Source organism: Rhincodon typus, chromosome 22 (genome assembly GCF_021869965.1).
Source record: "Rhincodon typus isolate 14 chromosome 22, sRhiTyp1.1, whole genome shotgun sequence".
NCBI lineage: Eukaryota > Metazoa > Chordata > Chondrichthyes > Orectolobiformes > Rhincodontidae > Rhincodon > Rhincodon typus.
Window position 1 is genome coordinate 25,578,544 of NC_063353.1, and position 11,571 is coordinate 25,590,114.

Consider the following 11,571-nt stretch of genomic DNA (forward strand, 5'->3'; position numbering starts at 1 on the left):
CACCAATCCACAGTGAATTAAGTTTTACAAGGGATTTTTGATGCTACACTTGGTCAAATGCTGCTTTAATGCTAACGATACTCACTGGCTCCTCATCTCTGGAATTTAGCTCATGTTCATATTTGAAACAGCAGTCATTAAAGTCTGAAGGTTAAGGGTTGAACAATGGCAAACATCATCAGTAAAGCAGGCAAATCCTACTTTAATGTATTTTTCTTCAAGTTACTGATCATTTGGAGTCAGTTGATAGGGCAGTAATTCACTTCATTGGATTTGTCCTGCTTTTAGAGGACAGGCTAAATCTGAGCAATGTCCTTTGTTTTGTGTAGAGTCAGAGTTCTAGCTTTAGTAGAATGGTTTGGTAGTGTAGTAGCTTGTTATAAGTACAAGTTCTCAGCATGAGAGCCAAGGTATGGTCAGGATCAAGGCCCATACCTTTTTTGCTTTATCTAGTTTGCTCAACCCTTTTTTTTTAAATCAAGTTTTACATTGATCTATAACTATAATTTTACATTTATCTGATATTGGGAAACTGCAAGAAGGCCAAGAAGAACAGTTTTCGTTGAAGATGGTAGTAAATGCTTCAGCCTTGTCTTGCATGTCCACGTTGGGCTCCACCAACTTTGAGAACGAGGATTTCAAAGACTTTCCTACCATTCCATTGTTTGTTAATTTTACACCATCATCCATGATGTGGCAGGGCTGCACAGATTTAATGGAGTTCCCAGCCAACTCACTGACTGGTGAGTTGTATTAGTATACATGTCTGGTGCCCACAACTACCACCTCTGTTTCAACCACAATTGGTCCTGGTCTTAGATTGACACAAACTATTGCACAGGACATTCACTCTATCCAATTGGTTTCATTTTAGGGCAGAAGCTAAATTTCTCCTCCTTCATTTTAGGTGAGGAAGGTGGCTTTGTAAAAATCGAAGTAATGATGCCGGATGTGAAAATTAGCAGTCAGCACACAAACTTGGCATCAGTAAAAGGTCAGATGCTTTTCATGCGTTTGCTGGTGCTCGGTGTGAAGAGGGTTGAGAACCACAAGAATATTCATGGCCTGAAAAACAAAGAGAAAGGGGGCAGTGCTATAAAAGGAAACCTGATATTCAGCCACTGGTAATGGAGTTCCTGTTTAATGAAACTTCACTCTTGTAAACAAAACTACTGTGCAGTGCTGTTGCCCAAAGGGGCCAATATAAAATACTGTGTGACCTGCACCGTGAGCTCCAATGTTCAGTTGGCAGATGATGTGCAGGCCCGGCTAGACTAGCTTCTTCATTTAACTATGTTTTTCATACGTTAGATATCATTTTCTGCAAAATAACAGTTTTCTAAAAGAAAATGTGATATAGCCTTGTTGAGCACATTGGTAGAGTCCAATAATCCTTCATAATTCTGGATGGCCTAAAGGTTTTCCCTCATGATAGACTTTATTATTTGCAAAATATTTACTTGAATATTACAGAATTTGCATTAAAATTCAACTTGTCTTCATACAATTTTAGATAAATGTGAGGCATTGCATTTTGGTAAGGCAGGGCAGGACTTATAGACTTAATGGGAAGTGTTGCCAAACAAAGCCACCCAGGGGTGCAGGTGCATAGTCCCCTGAAAGTGGAGTAGCAAGTAGACAGGGTGGTGAAGGTGATGTTTGGGCACGCTTGTCTTCATTGGTCAGTGCATAGAGCGTAGGAGTTGGTACATCATGTTGTGTCTGGACAAGATATTGGTGCGGCCACTCTTAAAATACTGCATTCAATTCTGGTCCCTGCTATAAAAGATGCTGTTAAACTTTAAAGGGTTCAGAAAAGATTTACAGCATGTTGCCAGGAGTGGAGGGTTTGTGTTATAGGGAGAGGCTGAATAGGCTGGGACTTTTTACCCTGGAGCATCAGAGACTGAGAGGTGACCTTAGAGGTTTATAAAATTATGAGAGGCATGGATAGGATGAATAGCCAAAGTCTTTTTCTCCCCCCAGGTAGGGGAGTCCAAAACTAGAAGGCATAGGTTTAAGGTGGGAGGGGAATGATTTGGAGAAGGCCTGTGTGGCAACTTTTTCACACAGAGGGTGGTGTGTGTATGGAACGAGCTGCCAGAGGAGGTGGTGGAAGCAGGTACAATTACAGCATTTAAGAGATCTAGATAGGTACATGGATAGGAAAGGTTTTGAGGGATATGGGCCAAATGTTAGCAAATGGGACTAGATCAGTTTAGAATGTCTGGGCGAAGGGTCTGTTTCCCTGCTGTATAACTCTGATTATGACAAGTTCCACTTTTATGTGTCTCAATACAATTATAGTAGTCTTTTATATTACAATATGCATTCTATCTCAGGCATACAGCCCAAGGGGGAAAAAGCATTTTAAACTGAAAATACAGAATATGAAATAAAATTCAAAACTTCCTCCCTGCACCATGTTCCACTTTAAGGTGCGATTAGACAGTTTCAATACTTTTGCTATAAAGCACAGAGCCAATACTTTATCTGTGAGGATTGTAATTGGAGAGAGGAGACTAGGACTGTGCCTCAGAGGTGAATAGCCTTAACATTTGTCTTTCCATTATTATGACACAATTAAAGGAAAATAGTCACTGCTATTATTTGATCAGAGAAACCAATGATACCTTAATTTTGTATATTCATTCAACTATGTAAAGCATACAGCACAAGCATGTGCACTTGGACCCTTGCCAGCTATTTTGCATTTTCCCTTTTTATACCTGTGAATTTGATATCCGTTTCTATACTCCACTGCTCTTAAACACAATATTGTAATCTGCAAATATCACAATAATTTCAGTGGCTATTTTAAGTAAAAACAAAAATTATTAGGATCCATAATAGTGCAAAGCAACAAAAGATTAGACTGTTATTTTGAGTACTTAAAAAGCACCTATTTTAATGTTTGATAATGCCATTCTTGAGTTAGGAAGTGTGTAACAGCAGTACTACCATACTTGTCCTACATCTTTCTCTAGTATGCACGCAGTCTTTGGTCAAGGCACTGCAGAGACTGAAAAATTACTCATTAAGAGTACATCCTTGCGTTCTGCAGCACAGAGCTTGTATTTGTATTAGTATTTGATATTCTATTGTGAATTATCAAATTGTAAAACAACAAAGTTTGTCTACTAACAACGCTGCAGACACTGGTTTTGCTTTCCATATAGGATTACATAAAAAATAGCTGCAAGATCAGACACCGCGTCAATCAAACTAAGATTATCTACAGCAACATATGACCCCATTTTAAAACACAAATGTGCATGAAAATTTATATTTATCTAGCACCTTTAACTTGAAATGTCTCAGGGTTCACACACCCTTTATAAAACACACTAAATAAGGAACTATTAGGTCAGGTGACTAATGGCTTTATAAAGAGGTAGATTAGGTTTGAAAGTGTCTTAGAGGAGGAAATCATGATAGAAAGGCAGAAGAGGTGTCGGGAGAAAATTCTCAAGCCTGAGGCCTAAGCAAATGAGGATGTGGCTGGCAATAGTGAAGTAAAAATGAAACAAAAAAATGAAAGAATTGTGAATACTGGAACTCAGAAACTGAAACAGAAATTGCTGGAAAGATTCAGCAGGTCTGGCAGCATCTGTGGAGAGAAATCAGAGTTAACGTTTTGGATCCTGTGACCTTTCTTCAGAAGTAAATATAATTTGGAATACAGAAGGGACACAATTAGAGCAGTGTAGATATTTAGAAGGGTTGTTTGGCTGGAGAAGATTAGATATAGGAAGGAGCTAGATCCTGATGGAAGTTTAAAACAAGGATGAGAATTTTAAAAGTCAATATTTAGCTTGACTGGGAACCAATGTAGGTCAATGACCATACAGCTGATTGGGGAATGGGATCTTTTGCAAGTCAACAAAGCTCAGAGTGACATGTTTATAGTTGGGAGAACGTGGGAGCCAAGAGTGCATTTACATCAAACAATATCACAACCACAAATCACCTTTACTCTTCTGTGTAGCAACATGTATCATTTGTATTCCTACATGCAATAAGTACTGGGCCAATTTTATGAATGTACAGAAATGGTAAATTGGGAAATAAAACAGTTGTTCCATCAAACATAACTTGTACACACCACAACCTCCATTACCATCTGCTCAGCCTGCTGCCAAATCCTCAGTCAATAAAGGGGGAAAAGCAATTCCTCCTCCTATCCCTGAAGGTAATCAAACAAATTCCAGGATATCACAGATTTTAAATAACACATCCCCCAATAGCCTACATCCTTTCTGTAGAGAGTGATATTGGCTGCAGAGAGTATCATATGTCAGATGGTCTTCACTGCTGTATTCTTTTGCTGAAGCTAACTAAACCTGTTCTTTAGTCACATTGCAAAATTGCCTTAATCCTGACAAATGGATATCACCCAAAACATGAATGTATCTTTTTACTATCAGATGTTGATAAAACTGCAACACACTCTCAGCTTTTGCTTCTGTGCAAGTTCAACTGATATTGATTGATACCATGTCTTTGACAATATTTTCCTTAACAATTCTTAAGACAATTTCCTAAATTAAAAGCGCGGGTGCCATGATGTTAAATTTTTATGATGCCCTTGCACAACACTCGGAATGTCTGAATATTTTCCCTGTAACAGCCCATAATTTGTGTCAAAATAATTGTGGGAAAATCCTACAACAAATTCAGGTGAGAGCAGATGCACAATCAAAAATGGAAATACTGAACTTTAGTGATTTCATTTGAAAAAGCAACCTTAGTTTTGACATGTATAGTGCTGACCCAGCTCTCCACCTCTCTCAAGTCCTCCAGCGATGCTAATTTATGGGATTGCTTATCTAACATCCAGTACTGGATTAGCAGAAACACCCTTCAATTAAATAAAGACTGAAACTAGTGTCATAGTCATAGAGTTATGGGCCTTTTGGGCCAAACAGCCCATGCCAATCATAATCCCAAACTAAACTAGTTCCGCCTGCCTGCACTTGGCCCACATCCCCCCAACCTTTCTTATTCATGTACTTATTCAAATGTCTCTTAAACATTGTAACTGTACCTGCATCCACTACTTCTGGAAGTTCATTCCACACACAAACCACTCCGTGTAAAATTAAGAAGTTGCCTCCCATGTCTTTTCTAAATCTTTCTCCTCCCTCCTTAAAAATATGCCCCCTCGTCTTGAAATTCTCAACCCCAGGGAAAAGACACCTATCCATACCCCACGTGACTTTGTAAACCTCTATAAGGTCACCTCAACCTCCTACACTCCAGTGGAAAAAGTCACAGCCTATCCAACCTCTCCTTATAACTCAAACTCTCCTTTCCTGGCAACATCCTGGTAAATCTTTTCTGAACCCTCCAGTTTAATAATATTTTTCCTACAAAAGAGCGACCAGAATTGGACACAGTACTCCATAAGAAGCCTCACCAACATCCTGTACCACCTCAATATGACATTCCAACTCCTGTAGTCAAAGGTCTGAGCGATGAAAGCAAGCATGTTAAACGCCTTCTTGACTACCCTCTCTATATGTGACACAAACTTCAAAGAATTATGTGCATGAACCCCCAGGTCTCTCTGTCCTACAGCACCAACCAAGGCCCTACTTTTAATTGATAAAGTCCAGCCCTTGTTTGTTTTACTGAAATGCAATACTTTACTTTTATCCAAATTAAATTCCATCTGCAAATCCTCACCCCTTTCCCCAGGTACTGACACCAAACATCTTCCTGACCACTATGAGGCTGAACCAGATTGCTGTAACTTTAGTGATATATTTGACTCCATGATCAACATCCACACCATCACTGCGACAGCCTATACCCGTTTCCATAATCCGTTCCTTCATTGCCTCGCCCCAACTCACCTTCTGCTAAAACACTTCATTGCCTCTCATTCTTGACTATTCCAACACAGTCTTGCAGCCCTTGACATTCTACTCTCCATAAACTTGAGCACATACAAAACTCTGCTGTATGCATCGATATTTACACTAAGTCTTGTTCTCCCATATTCCCCGTGCTCGCTAATCTACTCTGGCTCTCAGTTAAGCCAAATCAGAAGATAATTATTCACTGTCATGTCACTCACTATGCAATCTGCTCACACTATCGTTCAAGGTATCTGTACGTCCAACACCTGCCTCTTACATTTGCCAATTTTAATTGCTCCACTCTGAATATAAACAGATACAAAATAAAGCCACCACATAAAATTAGAGCTGATCTCAAATGACACAAGTCTCTTTTCAGCCATTTAGGACTCACACCTATTTAGCTGAAAGTAACATAATTTAATGAACACTGGATTCATTGCAGGAGATTCTTCTTGTTAATTACTGTCATGAATTAACTATTACCTGTATGGAGTCTCATTCATTGAGGTTTTAATTGTTGCTAGATATTTTTATAGATGGAAATTTCCCATCTGTCTTTTTTCCTTTCAATTACTATATTGTCCTTCCCATATTTTTCCCTTTCTTTACCTGATTTGACGTGAGATTTACTCAAAATCACACTTTCTTCTGCCGTTGCATTGCTAATTTCACAAACCCTTAACCTGATTGGTTGAGAAGAGATCCAATTGCTTGTCCTATTGACTTAGATCCCAAATGTTCATTTTCTTGCATAATTACCAGTCCACACTTTTTCAGTAATTTAGGGTGCAAGATATCATTGAGCTTAAACTGGCATGGGAAAGTCTATCAGATATCGTCGTATTCAGTTCTACAGCAAAATATCACCCAGTTATGTTTCTGGAAATAATCCTTTATCTGAACAAAGGTCTTGTGATCAGATTTGATAATTAGTTTATAGTAAATTACCGAAGACATCATTCATGCAAAATCAGCTTCTCAATTGCTACGTTGGTGCATGGAATGTGTTTTAACCCTGTTACAAATAAGGTGTTTGGCAAAGGATAAATGATATTAATTGCATTTTACTGTACCCTATGAAAAGGAGTGGAGCAAAAATTAGTTTGATTTCAGTTTTTAAGCGCACATGGAATTTTATTTGCAAGACTTCAAATGCTAAATCACATTCACAAATTTGTATTTGAAGTAGAGCAGGCATGAAGTGCAATTCATATTGCTACAAAAACCAAATTTAGTTAAATTCCATGGCACTCAGTTGTGTTACTGAATTAATGTTAATCATTTAATTAAAATGACTGTCTAGCATAAATACATGCCATAAGAATTATGATTGAAAACTAAAATGGTCTTACAATATATTGTACAATAAGGTCAAACAGATTAGAGAGCAGAAAAAATAATTCCAACCAAAGGTTGCATTTTCTACCACCACAGCTGCAGGGGATGCACTCACTGCCCATGCAGTCTCAGTGTCCACATGTCACCACCAGCACTGCTGCAGGTAAATGCCCGCATCTTAAACCTTGACTGACGTGTGAAGAATATTTTTTCAGAGAATGCCCCTTTCCATATTACACTGCATTGGCATGTTAAATAATTGAGGCAAATTTTTTTTTTTTAAGAGCTCCCATTTATAAGGTGTGTGGATAGCCATTGACCTAAAGGAGCCCTTGTTGCCTCAGCCACCATCTCAATTGCTGCCTCATTCTCTCTGAGTGAGTGAAGCACTGAGTAGGACAGCGAGAGGAGCAGCAGCAATATGGGACACAACTGGGTCAGCAACACCAATTTCCTGTTCCAGTAAGGTGGCGGTGCACAGTTATGACATTTAGCAGTACTGATGTTCTGTTCTAATGCATGGCAAGAGATTCTGTCTTCCAAAAATTAACCATAGGTTTTTACTGTAGCCATATTAGGACACTGATCCATAAACGAGATACATGAGGTACATTAGAATATTAGCATCTCACCAGCACAATTTTAAGCTTTTTCATTGTTTAATGGAATATGGTTAGCATTTACTGCCTTTCCCTAATTTCTCAGGGGACAGTTAAAAGTCAACAATATTGCTGTGGGTCCGAATTCACACATAAGCCAGGCCAGTAGGAGTGGCAGATTTCACAAAGGACACTAGTGAACCAGATGGATTTGTTATGACAATCAGCTAGCTTTTTAATTGAATTCAGATTTTCCCATCCCACCATGGTGGGATTCAAACCCATGTTCCAGATATCATTCTGGAGTTCTTGGTTGCTAGTCCAGCAACATTACCATTCACAGCCTCCCCGCCTGGTGACACTGACAGTACGGCCAAAACTGCAAAATCAGTAAGTGCACAACAGTATTAATGCTACAATAGCATTAATTTACACTGACTAATGGACCAGCAATTCAGAACTACGGGTTTGTAATTAAAAAAAAAAGCAACTTTAAATTTCACCAGAATTCCACTTTGAGAATATGAAGACATTTTAAAAAAAAATTTAGATATAAAAAGCTGATATCTGCCAAAGTGGTCATGGATTTTTGTAAAAGCCCAACTAGATCATTAATGGAGGAGGGAAGGTTGCTACAGTCCTTTCTGTGGATATGTGTGTGGTTTCAATACAATACCAATGTGACTGCCCTCTAAAAGTGACCTGGTAAACCACACTGTTGTACCAAATTATTAAAGAGGGCCCAATACCAACATGGTAGTGCAAATGGAGAAGAGCAATGAATGCAGGTTCTACCAGCAAAATTAATATCCTCACAATAAAAATGAATACCAATATTTGTTACCCAAAGTGCTGTATCCACCATACAAACCATTAGCGAAAGCACGTGCTAGCGCATCACGAATAAAACTAACTGGATCCTTTTTTTTTCTAAGAACATTAACCAAAACCCCTCCTTACTAACAAAGGCAGGATGAACAAAGTGGTGGTGCAACCAAAATATGATGTAATACTTGTTGATGATCAAACTTGCAGATGATACAGAAGTTGCAAATGTACTGAACATTGAGAAGGATGACAACAGACTTCAGAAGGACACAGATTACCTAGCAGGGCAGACGTGACAGATGGAACGTCATGCAGAGAAGCCTGAAGTGACTCATTTTGCAGGAAGAACAAGGAGAGGCAATACAAAGTAAATGGTTATATGCAATTTTTATTAGGGCACAGAAACATACTTTACACAAGCAAAGGGTCTTCATCTGGGGCTGTTGAGAGATGTTGGCATTCAAAGTGATGCAAAAATTTGAACATGTACAGAGTACAAAAGAAAGGAAGTTACGCTAAGCTTTTGCAACGTATCGGTTTGACCTCAGCAGGAGTGTGGTAATAATTTTGTGCACATTTCAGGAAGCTTTCAAAGCATTCAAGATGTATTGAAGAGACTTCTTAGAATGTTACCAACAATGAAAAACTTCTAGTTGGTCACTGGAGCGTCTTGCTCTTCTTAAGAAGAGAAAGTTAAGTGGAAATCAGGTCTCGGTGTTTGATGTGGTAAAGTATCAGAAAGGAAGGTAACCAAAGGAGACAGTTTGGCATTAATAGGCAAGGAGAATGTATATACACAGTTTAAGTTGGTTTGATCTGAAAAGGTGGTGAAAGCAGATTCATTAATGACTTTCAAAAAGGACTTGAATGTATATTTGAACGGGTAAACTACAAGACTGTATGGCAAGGCCACAGGCGTGGGACCATTTCTATGGCCTTTTTGTTGCTATATAACTCAAACCATGTGAAATGTTTATATACAGTAGTACCACTTGGAGAGACAGGGCATACTTTAAGTACGCGGAGGTTTCAATATCAGACATCGGAAAAATCAAATGAGTAATGCACTATGCGTTTACAGTCACAACTTTCTAAAATAATTTAGGAATAAAATATCACATGTTTAAAAACATTTTTAATAAGGAAAACAATGGCTATTTGCAATTGCTATAACACAGGGCCTGGGACTGAATTGAAGCTTTAAAAAAAAGTGATTACAGAAGATGCTATTGGCCATCATGTCATTTTGTTCCGGGACCAGACTACTGTCACTTGATACTTTTACCACGAATGCCAACATCTCTCAACGGCCCCAGATGAAGACCCCTTGCTTGTGTAAATTTCTTTTGCAACAGACCGGGGAGCCGCTGTTTAACTGCTCTCTCAGTGCAATGTAAAATGCACCGACTATAATCCCGCACTCTTACATGGACATCTGGTCTGTACAAACCACGCCCATACAGCCCATTCCAACATGGTTACCTTTCCATTTCTCCGGGTAAAGTAGTCATTGCAATTTTTGAAAAAGCGCAGTCTGAGTGAAATTGCACCCTTGCACTTTCCAAAGGGGCTCATTCCGCTGAGCTGCATTTGCAACAGGGCCAAATACACACAGCAGAAAATTCTCCATATTTATAAACACAATTTTGAAATATGCAAGGTGTGATTAATACCCAAACCGTCTAAAACAAAAAAAAAAGAATCCGTCACAAAATAGCCTCAAACTCCTCGCTGGGTAAATCTCTTGCAGTTTCGGAGCATATTTTACTCACCAAACAGATCCATAAGCCCCTGATCCAACGGGAGTCAGATTCTGGTATCTCTCCGGAACCTCCCATTTCGTTTTGTTTAGTTCTTGTTTGTAAAAGCCAGACCTGACTGACATATTTACTCCATCAAACGCTGCAAGCCGGCGGCCGGACACCCTCTCCCTCCCCACTGCTGTCAGCGTCGAATCGAAACTCGTTATAGATTGCAGCCACACGCTCGTATTTTATTCCATTCCAGCCCCAGATGGCAGGCAGCGCTCACTTTGCACAAACCACTCGCGACTAGCCGCTGAAGCTTGCACAACGACCTGCCTTCGCGATGAGTTGTCACATCGAGTGTGAATATTGTAACTGCTTCAATCACTAAGTTACTGGAGGGAAACTCCGCCGCGCAGTTTGGTTTCATTCTCTGGCCATGCTTTCTCCAATTTATCTCCTGATGCGCTCCTTTTCTGAAGAACCTTGCATGGTTCCACTTTTACCGATTAGAATTTAGCAAATCTCCATTAATCCATTTCTCCATTTTCCCATGGGGGAAGTGGTGTTTTCCCAAATATCCTGCTGTCTTTGCCACCTCTACTAGTATGTGGTAGTAGTGGGTAAAGGGCTGGTTGAGGTGGTTTGCTGCCACCAATTATCCATTATCTTCAACCTGTCTAGTGATTGTGGTAGAAGATATATCACTGTATAGTATCTGTAGAGGTGACATTATTTTGTGATAACAATAAGGATTATTGTATGATGGCAATAAGCACAATTACATTTGGTCAGGTGCCATTACTAGGACCTTAAGGAACTGGCACAGAAATATCTGCTCCCTCCCAAAACTAGAGTAGAGCTCCTTGATTCCACCCATTGGCTGTATGACATGAGTAGAATAGGTGGAGCAAATGTAACTAGCATTCAGAACTATTACTATAACTCAAAGATCCATACTTAGTTCCCTCCTGTTCTCTGGCAACAGCACTTGCACATATATAGGGCCAGATATAGACACAGATCGTACATCTGGCTGTGGTTCCGCACCACTTCTCTGTTGTTTGACTTCTTGTCTAACAGACAATCGTACATTATTTGCTACTTGCAGAAGCTTCAACACTTAGAAGATTAAAGCCACCATTTTAAACTTTGATCAACTGTTATTGGCTTCATTCCCCTCTTCAGCTTGAA

At 39.3% G+C, this 11,571-nt stretch overlaps 1 protein-coding gene across 2 annotated transcripts in view; it reads right to left on the reverse strand.

The window, feature by feature from the left end:
* Positions 1-10,741, reverse strand: part of mapk11 (mitogen-activated protein kinase 11) — a 47,427-nt gene extending 36,686 nt beyond the window's left edge. Inside the window, exon 1 of one of the 2 annotated variants that reach the window (XM_048610369.1) lies at positions 10,405-10,735. In XM_048610369.1, coding sequence (XP_048466326.1) covers positions 10,405-10,517 — 113 coding nt within the window. In that variant the 5' untranslated portion in view covers positions 10,518-10,735. Of the gene's footprint in view, positions 1-10,404 lie in introns of both variants that reach the window. The other variant, XM_048610370.1, reaches the window with a different exon arrangement.
* Positions 10,742-11,571: the final 830 nt, after the last annotated feature.